This window comes from Protopterus annectens, chromosome 1.part0, assembly GCF_019279795.1.
Source record: "Protopterus annectens isolate FY-2018-M chromosome 1.part0, PAN1.0, whole genome shotgun sequence".
NCBI lineage: Eukaryota > Metazoa > Chordata > Ceratodontiformes > Protopteridae > Protopterus > Protopterus annectens.
The window spans coordinates 292,475,865-292,497,577 of NC_056725.1; the positions used below are offsets into that span (position 1 = coordinate 292,475,865).

General features: G+C 39.9%; 1 protein-coding gene across 1 annotated transcript in view; it reads right to left on the bottom strand.

Annotated features, from left to right (window-relative positions):
• Positions 1-21,713, bottom strand: part of EPAS1 (endothelial PAS domain protein 1) — a 1,067,454-nt gene that overhangs the window by 209,615 nt on the left and 836,126 nt on the right. The window contains exon 7 of the mRNA XM_044059908.1: positions 111-217. Within this exon, the coding sequence (XP_043915843.1) occupies positions 111-217 (107 nt within the window). The remainder of the gene's footprint in view (positions 1-110; positions 218-21,713) is intronic.

The window sequence follows — 21,713 nt, forward strand, 5'->3', positions numbered from 1 at the left end:
ATTTTATTCACCTCACATTAATGCATGCATTGCAACTGGTCTGTGTCAAAGGGATATCTATGGAGAAGACGTAGGATATACAAGAAAGAAGACTAAAGCTGTGAACTTACAGTTCTGGTGGGTTTTCGTCATATTTTCTGAATCCAATGCATGGTAGAATTCATACACTGATCGGCCAAGTAGTTCTTCAGAATGGTATCCCATCAGTTCGGTAATTCTGAGAAAAGAAAAATAAGTACCATCACTCAAAATTTCTAGTAGTCGTAAACAATAACGAAAATAGTGCTAACTTCATAAATATTTTTATTAGCATAATATTTTTAAAGAAACTAACATTGCCTAACAAGTGAGGCATTTTTGCATCGTGACCAGAAGATATATCACCTATTTACGGCAATAGTGTTTTGTTTAGATGTTACAGGCCCATGTCTACATTTTATGCATGCAGCTGGCTTGGTCTCTAGCACCTCCCACCTGATGTTCCTCTTACAATTCTCTGACTTCCTGCTCTCTCCCTCTCCTTCTCTGGAAAGTGATAATACATTAAATGAAATAAGTACAGTAATGCATTAGCTCACTACAAAAACCAGCCTAAAGACAGATCACATTTAGCAAGCTGCATGCACCTATGGGAGTGTTTTACAGCATATACAGTTACATATATGACCAGATTCCTGACAGACCATCCAAAGACCACCATTGTCAAATGATGGTTTTCATAAACACTGCCGGGGGCTCATCTAATTTAACGTTATCCTAGTCTCATACACAATAATCATCAATGGATATGTGGGGGTGGATATAATGTAGTGGCAAACTGAGTACACTTGTCTCAGTGCACAGCTTCAGTGTTTTGACAGGGTGAGAAATGAACCATTAGGGAGGTTGAGAATAAATATTATGACCTGATCCAAGAGTCATGTCAAGATCCTCTGCAAGTGCAATACCTTCATGAAAGTGTCACTTAGAGCACATTTGCCAACTAGTATTACTCCAAGTATTGCTTCACTGTTGTAATAAAACGCATAATCACAGATAAATAAGGTGATTGCCACAGCTTTAGGATCCCACATTTAACAGCAAATATCATAAGGCCACCATTTAAATGACTTTTGAAAAACAATGAAACTACAAAAGACTATTTAGTCAAAATCCCGAATGCAAGCATCCCTAAACTCAAACTCTAATTGTTTGTGTCTTTCGGCTTTTCCCGGTTAGGGGTCGCCACAGCAGAACTCCAGTCCGCTAATAATTGGTAGTTGATTTTTACGTGCCGAGTTACCAGCCCTAATGTACAACCTTCAACGAAGGTACGCACATTCACGCATGTCTCCACGCAGAAGACGCTCTAGCTGAGAATCGAACCGGACAGCGTCTTACTGTGAGGCGACAACGCTACCGCAGCACCACCACCACAAACTCAAACTCTTAATGTGCTGGCTTTAGTATTTGCACTGTGTGCACTATATTCATACAGGAGCTTGATGTAATGACCCATACTTCTTCCAGAAAGTGTCTGAAGGCTACATACTAATGATGCAGGCAGTGTTAGAGTTCTAAAGTAGTCCTTCACCATTACGTTAACACACAACACTGAATCTGCTTCACAATAACTGCACAAATAGCCATTGTAAATAACAGAAACAACAATGCGGACTGCATTTTTGTATAGACAGCATCCCTTTTCTATCCAACATAGTAAAGAAATGTTAAGTTGTATTTGTTACATCTGCATTTACATATATCTTGCCCATGTTTCTGCATGGAGGCAAACTTCCTGCGTTCTCCATATGAAGAGCACAATTCTCTACAGCTCACATTTACAAATTCCATGGCCACATAATCTTGAAGAAGTAGATACTATTCTGTTTACAAAAAAACAGATTAGCCCTTTTCCCTTGTCGTGGACCCACTGCATTACTTCTGAACAATTAGCTAATACTTGCATTTACTTTTCTTTGCATCTTTGTGAGATGTGTATGAGATTTAGGCTTCTTCAACTCATCTGTTGTTGGATCAACTTTAATTTTTAATCTTCAAAGTTTTGTCATTTGATGGTCAGACGTCTGTTCTTCACACTTATGAATGGGACAGAAAGTTTTGCCCTATTAAAAGATGTTAACATTTAATGCGGGGGTGGGGGTGTGTGTGTGTGGGGGGGTTATCTGATTTGTTTAGCAAAACTCTGCAATTTGGAACACATAACTTGACTACCTATTTTAGCTACACAAACAGTTCTGAAACATTTAGTACACATTTGATAATGAACTGCCTGATTCTTATTGGGAGGACCTGTACATTTAAGGGGGGGGGGGTTGGTATAATGGTTAAAGTGTTTGCCTCAGAGACACAGTATACAAAGTCTGATTCTCACCTTTGAAAGGAAAATTGATTAATCCGCATAATGGCCCACAACAGCAGCTAGCCTAACATTAGCTATGAACCTATACACCTAAGTTTCATGCATACAGGCACACATCAGTTGGAATGATATACTCTCTTTTGAGTACTAATAAGTAACATATTTCAAATGACCCAAGGACCATTTTCAGCCATAACGCAGGACAAAGCCAAATCAGTTTTCTCAAATAGTCCAGGGCTTTACAACATTCAGATCCTTTTGGTTCCATTTAGCCTAATTCTATGTTTTTTTCCTCCACTTTAATTTGATTTATTTTTAGTTTAAAAAAAAGCTTTGCCAGTTATACATTGTTTATAATGCAGTAATTAAATCCCACTGTTTTTCAGAACACTCAGAAGCCCACTTACCATTTAATTTACAGCTTTTTTAAATAATATCAATAGGCTTGGTATGAACTGTATCTTGAAATCGTGGTTGGTTGATGTTCACCTATTTGCAGATATCAGTAACTTACTTGATTTACTTAATTAGTTAGAATGTTGAATTATTAGCCAAGCAACTTTTCTCGAGAAGAAAAATGTCATTAAAGAAACTGAACTTAATAACCAAATTAGAATGTTACAAAAATGTTAATTGTTAAATATATTAATCTTCAAAAAAGGAGATTAAGACTGAATTAAATGATTTTTTTATCCCAGTCTCCCAGGTGAGAATGGTTGTCATCTGTTCTGAATGGGCCAATAATATTCAAGACTATTAACCAACATAATACAGAATCCCAAACATCCAAAAGATCTCATCTATTGACATTGAAAGCAACACAATAAATTATGCCAAACTGACTTTAGAAGTTTTTATAACATTTATCATAAATAAAAATAAGAAATGGAATTATTCTTAGGATGTTTGTCTTAATCCAATTAAGTTTTGGAAATTTCCCAAGGTATCATAAATGTATGTGAATGATCTTTTACAATGAAACAGTCAAAGTTGGTAAAAAATCCTTATGATGACTTTATCATGAGTTATAAATTTACTGATAAAATTAGTATAATTCTACCTAAAGTGTTTAGTTTCATTTAAGTAAAAGGGATAACAAATCTGTACTTGAAACAGTCAAGACAAACATTGATTCCTACACCAAATAAATATTTGGATCCTTTTAACTAAATTATAAGTCTGATATTAAACTCTATTCTGCTGTTTTAGTGAATCTTTGAAAATACAACCTGTTACATATAATCCTGCTTTTCAGCCAAGTTTTACAAAATCTTGTCAAATGTTTGTTTAAACAATTATAATGGATTCACTTAATTCAGCAGAAAATATCATATATATTTGCACTTACTATTGATGCATCTAAACTATTTGATTACATAGGTTATACTTTTTAAAACTATGAACAATTTTGGATTCTCTCAAATGTCTCAAATTATGTTTACATACTCTAAACTAAATCCCTCCACTTGGATTTCCATTAGTGTATGGCATGCATTAAGTGTACCTTTATTTTCCTTATTTGTATATTTATTCAGTGAACATTTCTTCATTTCCTTTGTTTCAGAATCCATCTTTTATTGCCTAAAGTTATGCATATAACTATTCTTAGCTATTCTCTATACTAACTTGGTTCATTTACTTAGTTTCAAAATTCCACATTTTATTTCCTAAAATTATGGGCATAACTATTCTTAATTATTCTTTATGGCATCTTCACTGACAAAATGAATATTTCCAAACCACTAGTTCTGGATATTTTTAAAATGGTAATGGTCATTAAGTTATACTCAAATGCATCTAATTACAAATTTAGTCCGGGATTCAGAAATAACCCAATCTTGACTGGTAAGTGTTGCAGTGGTAAGGGACCCTTAGCTTGATCATGAAAAAAACAGTTATTCAGAGACACATTAGCCACAATGAGGAAATTCCTAGTTTTCAGATAATTTGCACATCACTGAATCACTCAGTGATTACTACAAGTTCTAAAAAGCACTTTGCTCTGGCAATGACCTCTGGTGGCTCAGGTATTGCATTGGCACAGGCACCCCCCTCATCCATTACCCCACATACATGTACACATTCAAACACACACACACACACACACACACACACACACACACACACACACACACACACACACACACACACACACACACACACACAAAGACATTTTCCCTTGCTTCTCAACTGCCCATGGTTTTACAGAACATGCATGATTTCACCTCTTATAGTCACTGTGCTCCTGTTATGGATGAATGCAGTCAGTCAATAATGCTGGCATTAGATTTTCATATTTCTTATCAATAATTTTTACCTTTTGCAGCAAAATCTGCTGTTCTATTACCTTTTAAAGTTATTCAGAGAAACATATCAAAAGAGTCCCTGGTGTCAGGTATTCCTATCCTTGTATTACAGCCTGTTCTCATTAGTCTGTGGAGTGCTCAGAGGTAGGGTCATCTATCCACACACACACACACACACACACACACACACACACACACACACACACACACACACACACACACACACACACACACACAAACACACACACACACACATACACACACACACACACACCTGAATGCACTTGTGGACATGCTCACCCATTAGCCCATACCCCCACACACACCTACCAGCTCTACCTATTCCCTAACCCACCCCCCCCAGTGCAGCCCCCCAGATAGTCATAAACACAGGCACGCATACCTCATTTGCATATATTTACACATGCTGGCACACCCATATACACATGCACATACCCCTAGTCATTTTCTCTTTGCTAAACTCCCTGACAATTACCAAAGTCCATAGGTATGCACTAGGCTAGCTGCCCTTGTGGGTCATTTTAAGCACAGCCAATTTCCATTTTCATGCTCAAATGAACTTATCCCATTTGGTTAGAAACTGGCCTTTCCCATTCCAAGGTTGATAATTATATATCACCCCTAATAAGAATTACTGGGATCGTACAGTAGATAATTTGAGGGGACCCATGCATAGGATAAAGCATTTAGGAGCTGCCTCTGCCCATTAGTAGTACAGGGGGAAGTACTAGGGTAAATTTTCTATTTCCCATCCAAAGACTCAAGCTGTGCTTAAATATGGACAGAGATGATCTTTATGTTATGTGGATGGATAGTCTTTTGCAGAACACCAGAAGCCTCTGTGAGACATACCTCTCCCTCCAAACCATTCTGTTGATGTTTGCAGAAGAGGTTTAGATGACTAGACATAGTATTTCTGATGCCATTTGACTTGCTGGTGTACAGTAAATCCATCAGTACTGGGTCAGAGGATGTCTTGTACACCAGATACAGATCACTTCTTAGCGGTATGTAGGATAATGAGTATAGTGACAGGGCAGTTGGTCCATGTAGGACACATTGCTTAGGCCTTGTATCCTTGTAGTAAGGTATCTCTGTTGGTGTTCCAGTTATTGCATGTGTCTGTATAGATGCACGTTAAAGGAGCCATAATGACAGGACTAAAATGGGCTGAGTACAGGGGAACAATGATATCCCTAGATCTAGACACAATTCCTTTGTTTAAATGCTGTGCAATACAGATGAACATCCTTACAAAAATGGACATGTAGGTAAAAAGTTAGGTCACCGTCCACATAACCCCTAACTCAATCTATCTCACTGAAAGTAATGAGTGAATCTGGACTTTTAGTGGAGTTAATTAACGCAGCTATAGTGGTCATTTTATGTTCTATAGGTTTATAGGTTCATAGGATATTAGTCTACTGGCTTGGAGGCCCTTATAAGCCTAGCCAAGAATTTCACCCATGTTCCCTCAAAGTCAACACCTGTTTTCCCTGTCCAGCAGGGACACAGGTGGGATCCCAGAGGTATATTTTCTGTTTCCCATCCAGTTGTCCAGGTTCCTCTTAAAGAGTGCTAGAGAGGTACTCTGCTTGACATTGAGAGGGAGTCTATTCCACACACACGGGAGTCTTTGGGACACAAATCTATCCTTCCAACAAGTTCTATTAATGTCACAGACCAGGTTAAGGCCTTGCATGTGGGTTGCACGAGAGGAGGCTGTCTTAGAGAAATGCAGCAACTCCATCAAGGCTGGGTCTGAAATGGCCTTGTATGCCAGACACAGGTCACCTCTGAGCAGTATGTATGACACTAAGTAGAGGGACAGGGCTTTTAGCCTATCTGGATAGGATAGGTGTTTGAGACCCTGGATTTTTCTGGTCTGGAACCTCAGTGGTCTCTCCAACTGCTGCATGTGCTTGGCAAGTTACATGCCGAAGGGGGAATTGTACTTGATAATGTGTCTGATAAGGAAGGAGTACAGGGGAGTTATGACCTCCTTGTTCCTGGATGAAATACCCTTATTTATGAGGTGGTCCATATAGAAAGCTTTCAGTATAACAGAAGCAACGTGGTGGTCAAAAGTCATGAATCACTTGAGTGTGCAAATCACTTATTACAACTCATTATATGCTTTCCGCTGGAAATACTTGCAGGGGAAAGCATATAAGTCATTATCATTAGAAAGATGCTTACCAGGTTTTTATTAAGCATAGTTATGTACTGTAATGATTGGGTCTTGGGTCAGCGAGTAAGAGTTGACAGTATAAGAGTTGACAGTACTGGCAGGCAAAGAATAGCAGCAGAAGGTAAAACACCTTTGAAAGCTGTTAGATATTTAACTCTGCCACATTTATAAACAAAATATGTGGCAGAATGAAGCGTCTAACTGCTTTTAAAGCAATTCTTTATTCTGAGGGACAATTAATTTCTGACTGCTGCTTATTTGGCAGCACTGTATTTTACCAGCATTCAAAGTCTTTAAAAGGTAGCAAAACTCTTGTACTCCTATACTTTTTTCTGTAACTGATAAGAAGGGAAGCAGATACAGTTCCATGAACTCCAAAGAATTATGATTGGATCTCATCAATCATAACCCTTATTATGTGTTCTCTACATGTATGCCAATAAATTCACCTGTCAAGCTTAGCTTTTGAGGTGAATTTCTTGCCATCTGTGTGTTGAACACATAAGTTGTAGTTATACTCGTAGTACTAGGCTAGCTGCCCTTGCAAGCCATTTTAAGCCTAGCTAATTTTCCATAAAGGTGAGAATCAAACATTGTACTTTGTGTGTTTGGAAGGTAAACACCTTAACCATTTTACCAACCACCAACTTCTCAAGAACTTATTCATAGGTGATTACTAGGCTAACAATCCCAGCCTACTCATGCTTCCCACGAAACAAAACCTGTACTTTGTGGCTGGGAAGTAAACACCTTAACCACTATAACAAACTTTGACCTCCTGATCATAATTCTCTATGTCATGGATATGGGCAAGACAAGCATTGCTCTAGTAACTCAATAATAGTTGACTTTAGCTATCCACAGACTCCGAATTATATCACTACAGTAATCTGCATTCATGCAATTTTCTTGTTCTTTTGTTAAAAGCAACAATCTACAGCAGTCTGAACAAACTGTTATGATATTCTACATGTAATAATTATAAATATTGTAAATGACTGTATAAATCATCATATCAAATACAAAACTGGTTATTGCTTACAGAAACCATATGCTCTCCACATTCACTGCACACCAAACTTTAGTGTGTCTGTTTATGATCTCATATTAGCAGGTTTACTGATTCCACAGCCAGACCACCACTGAAGAATAATTTATACCATCTTGTACTTGGCTTCTTCAATATTAACCTTAAGCTTCCCCTGTCATAACCACTAAGTGATTATGCACTGTCTGGGGAAAGGCATAATTATCTCTAAACTGTAGTGTACAAGATCACTGAGAGTGTAACTACAATAAGAGTATGTGTGTAGGTTCAAACATGTTAGTATAGCTAAAAAAATGAAAATCATTTCTTGTCAATATTTTAGAAACTTACATCAAACCTGTTGAGTCTTGTGTGTTTAATAGATGACAGCAGTTGCCAATACTAAACCGTCGTACAATAGTCTAGACAATAAAACTTTTTGAAGCTGGAATTATCATGACCAGGCTCCAACAGATGCATACCCCATATGATCGTTAGCTGCAGTACACATAATACTTATGTATGGCTTCAAACTCATGGTCTTATCAACTATGATGCCAAGACGGCACTGCATGACAACATCTGTGATGTTCTCACAATATTGGATGCATTTCCCTTACAGTTTCTCTTTCCCAGTACAATGAATCTATTTTTTAACTGCAGCAATAATTATGCCTTTGTCCAGACTTAATCCAGTAATACAATTCAAAGCATTCTACTGAATGTTCATATTTTCCTGTTTTATAAAATAGATTTGCAGTTTGTGTCCAGCAGCAAATTATGTGTGTCAAAAAACTTCAGGCAATTCCCTGACAAGTACAAGAAAAAAGTGCAAATTGAACTTCCTGAGAATTCCATACTCAACTCCCTCAAGAAAACATCCTCACCATGTATAATATATCACTTCCTGTTTTTTCAATATGTCTATTTATACTAAATTGGATCTGTTTATATCAAGCCCTCAGTGTCTGATAGTTTATGAAATATGAGTTCATCAAAGATCTTGCTCTAGTCAAGAGATATTATTTTCCCATGTAATCTAAGCTCTATAGCCACTGGGGTAATATCAGTAAAAAAGGTAAATTAGTCATTGTAGAATTTCCCTTCATAATACCAAACTATGTATTTTCTAACATCCTTATTATGTAATTCCTGCTTTAAATCCTAATGCATAATGATCTATGTACAGAAACAATGTTAAGAAGATCAGTAGGCCTCTATTTATCTAAGAAGTTTCATGTACCCCACTCCTTATATAAAGGCAGAGATATCACCCCTCCTGCAATGTTCAGACCCTGGATATGTGTCAGAGATAACACCCCACCTGCAGTGTTCAGACCCTGGATATGTGTCAGAGATAACACCCCACCTGCAGTGTTCAGACCCTGGATATGTGTCAGAGATAACACCCCACCTGAAGTGTTCAGACCCTGGATATGTGTCAGAGATAACACCCCACCTGCAGTGTTCAGACCCTGGATATGTGTCAGAGATAACACCCCACCTGCAGAGTTCAGACCCTGGATATGTGTCAGAGATAACACCCCACCTGCAGTGTTCAGACCCTGGATGTGTCAGAGATAACACCCCACCTGCAGTGTTCAGACCCTGGATATGTGTCAGAGATAACACCCCACCTGCAGTGTTCAGACCCTGGATATGTGTCAGAGATAACACCCCACCTGCAGTGTTCAGACCCTGGATATGTGTCAAAGATAACACCCCACCTGCAGTGTTCAGACCCTGGATATGTGTCAGAGATAACACCCCACCTGCAGTGTTCAGACCCTGGATATGTGTCAGTCACCCATTTTTTAAACTGTTTTCAGATAATTATCACTTAAGGACATGACATGACATGAATGTTCAAACTCCCAGTTAGCAAATGTGACATAGCTGTTTTTTTTAACTCAAGGCTTTTGGATAATGTTTTGCATCAGCTCTACAGCTATATGCACCTGCGCGTCCATCTAACCCAATCCTTATTAAGACAATTCTTTCCTTCCTTGCGGCATACTTCCTCAAAATACTTAAAACATTTCTTCCAGCATTAATTGTGTGGAGCTTACAGTTTAGTTATGGCAAACAAAAGATGAAGGTACAATTTTCTTATTGCCATTTTCATTTTTCAGATTCTTAAACATCCACCCCCTTAGAGCATGTTTTAGCCTTTTTTAGAGCCTTTTTTAGTCAATGTCAAAATGACTAAATTGCCAAAAAAACTCAAAGCAACCTCAGGGTATTACTGCATAATGTTAGGGACCTAAACAAGAAACTCCACAACCTGTATGCTCTTCTCATTCTGGAGAATGTAGACATCTCTGCTGTTACTAAGACTTTGTTTAAAGCCACATCAAGTGCTCCAGCAGTACAAGCTTACAGTGTCTTACACACATTTAGACTAACAGCAGCACATGCACAGGCTAAAGGTGGAGGTGTCTCGATCTACATTAGAAAGAATCACCACTTCAGGTTGGTTAAATAGGATGATGTCCTGGAGTTGATCCACATCCAAGTCTTCATAGACAAGGTTCCTTACCATGTCCTGACCAACTGCAGGTCACCCTCTATGACCAATGAAGGTCACAACTCATACCTAGACCTAATACAGGCCCTCTATATCCAACCAAATAACCTATTCATGGAACTTTATCTACCTCTGTAGATACTGGGAAATGTGCACTGCTTTAACGTACAATTGCAATGTTTTCTGGACGTTAACAAGACAAACACCCTGGACCAAAGAGTGCACATCAAACCAGAAGATCAAACATACTGGACCTAGTACTCCACAACTAACACCGGAAGGCATTGCCCCCCCCCCCCCCCCCCAATGTCATGTACTCATTGGTAAGGTCAGACAACAAAGCTGTTTCCCTAGAAATAAAATTCAGCTCAGAAACCCAACCAAACCTGTAACAGTAATTATTCTAAAGCAAACAACATCATTTTAAGCAGCAGTTTGTCAAAATTAAAGGCTCCCCAAACCTTGAGAACACAGCTAACTATGCAGAATTATTCACAGAATCACTTTACTAACATGTAAAGAGCTGCACTGAGGCTGCTGTACCTACCAGGCATAAGCCCAGATATAACACCTACAGCAAACTCCACTGATGGAACCCTAACCTTAACAGGGTAAATAAAAGAAAAAAGTCAGGGCCAAAATCTGAAACATCAACTTCTGTAGAAACAGGAGCTCTCAGATTCAACTAAACAAGAAACTAAGGGATCTAATAAAGTTCAACAAGGACAATTTCAAGGTCAGAAGAGCCTCCCAGGGTAAGGGCAATCACAAGGCATTCTTCAGCTATGTCTGGAACCTTAAAGGTAACACTCAGCAGTGTGCAGAACTGGTTGTAAATGGCACAACCTTCACTGGTCAGGGTGACATAGCAAATCTACTGACTGATACATTTAACTCTAACTTCAAACCGAATCACCCTTACTATCCCCCGTGAAATCCCTTCTAGCAAATCCTCCCCAACTATCAACAGGAAGCAGGTCCTGATGGTGCTCACTAAGGTCCAAAACAGTGTCTCAATGGGCCCTGAAAGTATCCCCAACTGTCTCCTAAACAGAATAAAATATGACTTAGCAGGACACAAGAAGCACTGTTCAACTACACCCTCAAAAGAGGTTACATACCAGGTAAATTGAGGGCTGCAATGGTCATCTCTCTTCATATGGGTGGATCATCAACCAATCCTTGGGACTACAGACCCATCAGTCTGACAAGTCTAATATGCAAAGTCATATAACAAATTATCATGAAAATGATCAACAAAGATATTGATAACCTGCAGACACTGGTCCCATCCTAGTTTGGCTTTGTTTAGGAAAGGTCCTGCCTACTCAGCCTGGTTGACTTCTTCGAGAGGGTCATCTAGGCTATGGATAAAAGGATAAAGGTGCATGCCGCCTACCTTGACCTGCCCAAGGCATTTGATATAATACCCTGCAAAGGCATTGTTGACAAACTCTCAGAACTAGGCATAAATCCCTACATAACTCACTGGATTGCTGGCTGGCTCTCAGATAAGAACTAAATAGTCAGGACTGGTGAGACCACCTCAACCAGGAGGCTGTTCAGCAGTGGAGTATCCCATAGTTCCATGTTGGGCCCACTCCTGTTTGACATCTATTTCTCAGAGGTCAAGACTAATGTCAAAGGCCTCTGGCTCACCAAGGTTGCAGATGATTGCAAATTGGGAGCTATCATAAATTGCTCCAACACCACCAACATCCTACAAGAGGGTCTAACACAAACAACTGACTGGTGCTAAAGCCATGTATTAAAACTCAACACAAAGAAATGCATTATAGTGCCCTTTGGGAAATCGTCCACCCAAGCTAATACTCCACTGATAAAACACCCCTAAGAGTTGATCCAGTAGTTAGGGATCTGGGAACATATGTAGACAGTAATATGGATGTCAACCAACAGACAGCCAACTCATAAGCATGGGGTATGCATTCAGGTTCAGGGAAGGTATAGTACCACTTTAATCAGCCCTCATCAGACCCATCATTGTGTACAATGCCCACTTTATGGGCATGTATATAACCAAGCACTTGCAACAGCTGGAACACCCTCAAAGATTCCTTACCAACAGAATCCAGGGTATAAATACCCTGTCCTACACAGACCTCCTTAAGGACCGATCTCTGTACTCAGTCTCCTATCGGTTACTGCTATGCGATCTATGCCTGGTATGTAAGGAATTCTCAGAACCAGCTCTGATGGATGTCTTGCACAGCCTCAAAACAAACAGCATCAGGAACACTAGATCCAAGGAACTGAACTTTGCTTGTGATATAAACAGAACATGCTAGAGAGATAGATATTTGTCTTAAAGGATCCCTACACTATATAATAAGTTCTTCATCCAAGTGAAGGAGAGTTCATCCCTGGCTATGTTCAAACAAAATCTTGATCATTTGATAGTAAATTTCAACTTCACCCCTTGGTCTGGCCCCCATGTCTCTGACAGACAGAGGTTGACAATAAGTAAGCTAATGTACAAGCAACATATTCCCCCACCCACATAACCCATAGTTACCTCCTTACGAACAGACCCCACCATACAGGTATCCAAGATATTTTGGGACACATTTGGTTTGGGTTGTGTGGTTAGGATTATTACCAACTTATCAACAAATTGGCTGGGGTCCATTTAATATTGACTGTCATCTCATATTTCTTCTTCATCTTCTGTTTCTCATTGCCATTTTAATATTTCTTGTTAAAATGCTGAAGTTCCTGCTCAAAAATGTTTTATTCTCATGCCTAATTGAGACTACTGTAAGAACTGTCTTCTAGAAGCATTGTTATACAAGATTATTGGTCGTCTCCCACTCGATCAATTTGTTCTGTTCTAGTCTTTTTACCGTTATGAATGCCTGTTACTATTTATTTCTTTATTGTATTATACAATTTTCCTTCTACTAACAAAATAGTTTACTAACAATGGAGCTTTTCTCTCCAGGCCTCCGCTGAAAAAGGGTTTTATACCCAATCGGACTCTCCCAGTAAACAAATGCAAAATAAATAAATTGTTCTTTGAGTGACCACAAGTGTTCCTTTCTTTATGTCTTCCAATACCTCTTGAAATTTGTTTTACATCCTTGTACAATGGCATATGTAAATCAGTAAGTAAAGGTTGCAAAACATTAAAACTACATCTTAGGGCAGGAGTTTAAAAGGATTTAGGTATGGAGTAGCAGTCCATAACAAGCAGTTACTCCACGACTGAGTCTTACAGCTAGGAATGTGCTAACCACACTCAGCATATACTAACTGAGATGACCAGAGCCCCAGACAGGATTCCAAAAGAGAAACTGGGTTCACCTTCATGAAAAAATTCAGTGTTCGCCAATGTACAAGTCCAAATCAGTATACAAGCCAGTGAACTCAGGATTTTTTTTTTTTTTGGTGAGGCGAAGCTCCATCTGTATGTGAGACTAAGTAACTGCAGGCAGTAACTGTTGGGAAGCCGCCTGTAGTATCAAATTCCACACAGAGATGAAGCTGTACTGCAGGTCTCACAAGCTGTTGCACTGCAAAGACCTAGACTGCATGCACATGAGGTTGGATGTAGTGCGAGACATCTCCTGATCTTCTGTGGGCATGGCTCCCAGTGTCTTATCATTTAAAAGCAGAAATAATTCCTTGGTGGGCTGGTGGCTCTACCTGCTCATTTCTTCTCATGGATAGCTGAATGGAAGAATGACAGCCATGCTGGACTTCAAGCCTGCAATCACCAGTCTGCCCTACAGGTGGAGCACTTGCACTGGACGGCCGCATAGCCATGCAACTCTACCTATATGTTAGACATGGTATGCTCCCATACCACCAGGTCTGACATACAGGGGGAGTTGGGTCAGACTCAGTGGTGCTGTCAGTTCCCTGGGTAAATTAAAGCTACACTTGGACTAGGTAATGAGATTCATTAACACTGCATGTTATGGAATCTCATTAGCTGTTCCTTTAGTACTGGGACCCCTGGCAATCCAGTACCTTGGCATTATGAGGAATTGCATGGGTGAACCTTGCTCCCCAGGGTGCAAATCTCTTATTACCCTAATGAGGGCAGGATGGAGGAGGCTGTTTGCTACACTTCTCTATTTCTTTCAGAATCTGGCCCATAGTGTCTAATAAATTGACAGAAAAACTTCAAAGTACTTGTTTTTCTTTCTGGCACAGCTCAAACTATGTAGTCTGTGTTCCAGGACAGTCAATGTTTACTTCAGTATGTCAGCAGTGATGTTAAGTAGATGTTGTAGGTTTCTGCAAATAATTCCTTATCGGAATCTATTGTCTTTGAAGGTCCGTGATGAACTGTAACCAGGTACTTTACTCCACAGTGTACTGTTTCTTCAATATAGCTTGTGTTAATTCATAGGTAGGTAATTCATAATCCAGACGCTTAACAGGAAGTCTGCTTTTAAAGCATAGAGTAACTCCACTCCTTTCCTATTCTTAATGCTGGTGTACAATGTATAGTCCACTGTGTTACATCTCCAGTTATGGTAAACAAAATAACTTCCAGATATAGCTCTTAGATTAATGCTCTCATGTTGTTCAATTCTTCCTTCAAGCACCAAGAGTTAACAAATTGCAACATTTTTATAATAAAACAGCATATTATAAGGCACTCCTTAAAAAGTCTTCACTTTAATACTATCATGCACTTTTTATATAAAAAAAAAATGCAACCGCTTGGACGTAACTGTATGCCATCTCTTTTAAATGGGTAATTTTATTGTGAAATTTAATCCAAAAAAAGCTCTGATTTGTCTAACCTAACCTTACCCATAATGTGTCTTATTCTTCTCAGAGTGACATTTATAGTAACAGGAATTTTACACCGCAACTTCTATACCTCTTTTATACATGCTTACTGTAACAATCTCATTGATAAATTCACTGCTTGCACATTTGCTTCATCCTCGCTATTTATATAAATCATTTCAACTAGCTTCTCTGAATCCTGAGAAGCATTGGTTCTATTCCAGGATCCTCCCAAATTATCTGGGTCCTCACAATGTCATACAGAGTGAGTTCAGCATCCATGTAAATAAACCCGTTTCTGTTGTCTGCCTCAATGTTCTCATCCGTATCCTTTCTACCCAAACGTCATGATCATAGGTGAGGATGGAAATAAACACTGGTGAACTGAAAGCTTAATCCTAGGAATCAGCCCCCCTCTCTCCTGCTTTACCACCACAATCTGGTTCACATTGATGTACTGCCAAAACTACATCCATTTGATGGTCAGTCATTTATTTGATCCTCTCTACCCTCACTCATCAACAAGAACAAGAAATACTTGAAGTAGCTGCTCCTTCATTGTCTGCAGAGTGCAGTCTATTCTTTTCCAGAGCAGAACCATAACCTTGGATTTAGAAATTCTGATCCTCACCAGACCACTTCTCAGTCAGCAGTGAACTACTTCAGAGCATGTGAGAGATCACAGTCACTTGGGACCAAGAGCATGCCTTCATCTGCAAACAACAGAGGTTCAACACTTATTCCAAGACTAGATACTCAGCAAACTTCCTCTGCGTCTTGCTATCTTACCCATAAAAATTATACATAGGATGGGAAGCACATCCAGCCCGTGGTGAGGTCCTATGCCCATAGCTCTCAAATGCCCAGATTTTCGCAGAATGTCCAGAGTTTTGACTCATGTTTTTGGTCTGTTTTTTATAAAATTGTAGTTTTCTGGCAAATCACCAGCAAATCATTGAGGACTGAAGTCAGAAAATAAAGGCAGACATTTGATTTTCAGACATCATAACCTTCAGAAAATTTATGCCAATGCAAAATCTGTTATTTTATCAACTTTCTAAGTTTGTAAGTGCAATATTTAAAAAGTTTCCTTATTTTGGGACTTTGTCCTCCTATTATCTGTGGGTGGCGTTGTCCAGATTTCGTGCTCTAAGAGACTGAAAGGTATGTCTTTGCCACCCATGGATATATGCAACTTAACATCAAGCATGTGGACACATTTCATGATCTGCAAACATAGAGACCAAATGCCATGTAACAGCACCCACTGAGCCCTGAATCTACAAGCTGTCTGGGGTACTTAGTCATTCTCCTTCCCCAGATCTATAAAACACTTGTCGATAGGGCTGGCAAACATCTATGACCCCTCCAATATCCATAAAAAAGCAACAAATTAATTCACTATTCCATGGCCAAGATGGAATCTATATTTTTCCTCCTCACTCAGTTGGTTTCCTATTGGACAAAACCTCCTTTGCAACATCAACAGAATGGGTTAGAGGGACAGCTCTGCTATGGAACAGACTCCCAATTCATATAAAACAAAGTTTATCCCTGTCCATTTTCAAGTGCAACATGCATCTATGGATGGTAAACAAAAAATGTTCCCTAGCCCTTCCCCTTGTACTATTAATGGACAGTGGCAACTCCTAAATGCTTTATCCCATGCATTGGTCCCCTCAAATTATCTATGGTATGATCCCAGTTATTCTCATTAGGGGTAATATATAATTATCAACCATGTGATGGGTAAGGCCAATCTATAACTGAATCAGACAGATTATTTTGAGCACAAGAAGAGAAATTGGCTAGGCTTAAAATGGCCTGCACAGGCAGCTAGCCTAATACTTACTTATGAATCTATGAATGTATAAAACATACAAACTGTAGGAGTATCACCAAGGTGATTCAAGCATTTCAGGTCCTCTCCCTAGAAGTGATCATCCCATGGTTGTTCATACGTAGTAACTAGCCATACAGTCTAGGAGAACACTAAGGTGCCTATAAATTCCCAACTGACTGGTTAAGTGACTTGCTCCGGTCACACATCAGACAAATGACGGTGGAATAATTCAAACCCTGTACCCTTGGCACAGGATGCAGCTCATTAACATGTCAGTGCTTTAGTCCTCAACACTAACTGCCAGGTATAGATAACTTTTTATTACAAAGTTATAATTATGTTATTCCACTGTATGCTACACACTATACACTTTATTAGGAAGCTTATCCTGCTCCATTTGGCTCTTGTCACTTTTTATTTGAATATTACTGCACTTAGCAATTTATTAATGTATTGTCTGACTGACTGGTTGGGTGACAAATTAATTCTGCTGTATTCTCTCTCATTGTGTAACACAATCTGCCTCAGACTACAGAAATACAGTTAGATGACAAACTATAAACCTACACACACACACACACACACACACACACACACACACACACACACACACACACACACACACACACACACACACACACACACACACATACACACACACACATGCACAAATATACATTAGGCTTCTATACACCAAGTTGGTCATTTTAGTACAGAATGGAGAATGTGTCACTGTAAGGAAGGTTGTCATATGCTAGACCAATTGGCATAATGGCTAAGGTCTTTGCTTGTCATGCACAAGACACAAGGTTTGATCTTGACCTCCAGCCAATGCCTTTACGGAGATTGGGGTTCCTCCCACCTGTTAAAACAAACTGAGTGTTTCCATCTCAAACTCACCCAATAATAGAATTGTGGGCAGCAGCACAGACTGTATATAATGCTCTATATGAAGAATAAGTTGTATAAACCAACTGCTTTGGGCATCAACTGTGGTGTGCAGTATCCGCAGATAGGAGAATATGGATCATGGACTGCATGCTGTAGCAGGATGTAGAATATGGCTCTAGATGACTAGGTTTTGTTGACTAATGTCGCCAAATAGGCATGGGAATTTTCCTGTGATAAGTGGGTTGAGGAACCGGCCTACTCTGACCTATGCCAGGGACACCTGCTAACAGTGGAGGGGTGTGTGCCTGCCATGAAGCCCAGCAGCCCTGGGTCAATAAGCTAAAGTCCAGCCTGTGTACTGATGGTCAACTTGGGTTACCTGGGACAACTGTGATGAGTGAAAGCTGGACGTAAAACCAATCAACCTGCTAAACATGAACTAAGAATTGCTACACTTGGTGTAGGTTCACTGACAGGAAGTGGATGACATGATGGTAAGTTGGAGGCTGGACAATCTATGTATCCAGGAGACAAGATGGAAGGGCAATGCACCAAAATCATTTGGCTTAGGATCCAGAATACACTTTTCAGGAGGAGGAAAGACTAGAAATAGTGTGGGAATTGTGGTGAGGGACAGACTTAAGAAGACAGTGAGGGATGTCATCAGAATTAGTGACAGATTCATGGAAATCAGACTCCAGTGTAATCATAGGACATCATTCATAATGTCAGCCTATGCCCCATAGAGTGCATTCAGACAGCAGTTGCAGGATCTAGTAGATAAAGCAGGTCAACATACATTGATGTTGTAAAGGGTGTCCTGAATGTATATACTGGAACAGATAGAACAGTATATGAGGACTACCTGGGACCACATGGGTATGGCAAGAAGAATAAAGAAGGTGAGGCTATTCTAGACTTCCATCTAGTAAATGGCTTGAGGGTGGCCAACACATGGTTTAGCAAGAAGGACAGATACAAGATCACATACAAGAGTTGTCAACATGCAACTTGGGTAGACTTCCTCCTAGTAAGGAAAGTGCACTCGGGTAGAATCAGTGACAGTAATGTCATCCCCTTTGAAGCAGTTGGCCAAGAGCATATCCTGCTGATTGCCACAATTAGCTGAAGCAGTGATCAGAGACAGGTAGGTCAACAGAGTCCAAGCTGAAGACCTTGAAGTTGACTGGAGAGAAAGCACAACAGTTCAAGACATTACTCAGAGCTCTAGTACCCCAAGAAAAAAGAGGAGACAGGTGGAGTTACAGAAGAATGGCAGCCTCAAAACCACATGTGTGAGGACTACAGAACTGATATGTGGGCAAGACAGGATAGAAATAAGATATATAAGGAAATCTTGTGGTGGAATGCAGAAGTCCAGGAAGTCATCAAAAGAAAGAAGGAGTGCAGGAAAATGTGGGAGACAGAAAAGACAGACCAGGCTAGGAAGGAATACTGGTTGGTTAATAAATAGGAGGATTTTCAATAACAAAGAACAAGACATCAGAGACACTCTAGCAGCTTCTGGAAAGTGACTCAGTAGACGGCACAAAGAAACTATTTCTGGTTGCAAGGCAAAGACAGAAATATAACGAAGACAGTCAAACACCCTTGCTAAGGGATGTCAGCAACAACCTGTTTGCCAGTCCACAAGACATCAGAGGCAGATGGAGGGAGTATTTTCAGCAGCTCCTGAACAAAAAAAAACCCCACAGAAGCTGTGTTGCCTCAGACACAGCCTAGGATGAAAGAAGAGGAGGAGCCCAAAATATTAGAAGTAAGAACAGCACTAAAGAAAATAGGGACAGCAGCAGGTTCAAATGAAGTCACAGCAGATATGATAAATATGGTGATTGAGATATGGGAGAAATGGTCCCTGATGGCACTCATAGCAGTATGGGAAGAAAGGCGTATCCTGGATGACTGGAGAATAAGCATAAGAGTGCCAGTGTCCAAGAACAAAGGGGACATTCACAACTGTGGGCAGTACAGAGGTATCAAACTCCTATCACACTGCATGAATGTTCTGGAGAGGGAGATTGATAAATGAATACACAGAGTAGTAGAATGATGTCAGATGAGCAATTCAGATTTAGATTAGGAAGCAGCACAACTGACTCAATGTTTGCAGTGAGACAAACAGTTGAGAAGAGGCTAGTGATGATGAAGAAGTCCAACTGGGCATTCCTAGACTTGGAGAAAACATATGACTAGGTCCCAAGAAAGCTGATTTGTGCAGTCTTCCATTGGTTCTATATCCCAGAAACATTGGGACAAGTAGTGCAGGCTATGTAGAATAACCCAGTTACTCAGGTACAGTATTCAGTCTAACAAGGGTTGCCAGTGGGAGTGGGGTTGCATCATGGTTCAGCTCTGAGCCCACTGCTGTTCATACTGGTGATGGACCACATTAGCAAACAGGTCAGAGGAGAAAAATCAGTAGAGCTGCTGTATGCAGACATGACAGGCAAATTCTGAGCAAGAACTTCAGCAAATAACAGGGCAATGAAATAGAAAACTGAAGGTACATGGGAAGAAACTGAGTACAGATAAGACAGTGGTAATGACAGCAAACTGGAGAAATAAGAAGAAGCTGAGAATGAAGACAGAAGGGAAGGTAGTGTAACAAGTTAACAGCTTCAAGTAACTGGGAGGGGTGGTTGAGGAGATGGGAAGTTGGAATGAGGAGGTCATATCTAGAATCAGATGGGCTGCAACCAACTGGTACAGAGTGTCATGGTTAATGTATAACAGAACAATGCCAAAAAGCTGAATAGTAAGATGCACAAAACAGTGGTGTGACCACTACTATTGTATGGTGCAGAAACCTGTGCAGTAAAGGCAGAGCAGATGAGGAAGCTAGAGGTGATGGAGATGAAGGGCATGAGATGGGTGGTAGGATACCCACAGTAGGACAGACGAAGAAATGAGGACATAAGAGCAGAAGCCAAAATAGCCACAATTGCAGACAAGGTCAAAGGGAACAGATTATGGTGGTTTTGGGCACGTGCAGAAAAGAAGAAGACAATCTAGTGAAGAAGATTTGGGACAGAGAGAAAGAAGGCAAGAGGAAATGAGGGCATCTAGCAAAGAGGTGGATGAACTGTGTGAGAGAAAACCTGTGACAGTCAGGCATGAGTGTTGAAGAAGAAAGGAGAGTGGTATTGAACAAAGAAAGATGGAGACAGTTGACACAACACACTTACCCCATGTAGAAAAGGGAAAAATGGGGTTGATGATGATGAGTTACCATTTGACCATTTTAGTTAAATCAAATAAAATTAAAAAAAAAATCTCATTGTCTCAAAAAACACTGCCAAGCATATAATAAGCACTGAATATGATTCGATAAAAAAATCAATACATGTTTGCTAAACTCATATCACAGTCACACTAAAGTACAGACAAACATCCACTAATGTCCTAGATCGCTACTGAAGATCAGTTCAACAGCCATCACCTCTACCCTTAGCACAAGTGCTTAATGAGAAATGTCTCTGAATGGAGCAAAAGGGTGATTTATGAAAGGCTCAAAAGTCTCAAAAGTCAAACCCACCCCCATAGACAGCACAAGGAACAAGAAACTAGGGGTAATGCTGCTAAACGCCAGAAGTCTTAACCTCAAGATGCATGCACTCGAAGCTCTCCTCAGTATGGAGAACATCGATATCTGTGCAGTGACAGAAACCTGGTTCAAGGCTCCAGAGAGCACCCCAGCACTACCAGGCTATACCTCGTATCATGCTTTTCGGCCCCAAAACCCGGACTGAACCACAAA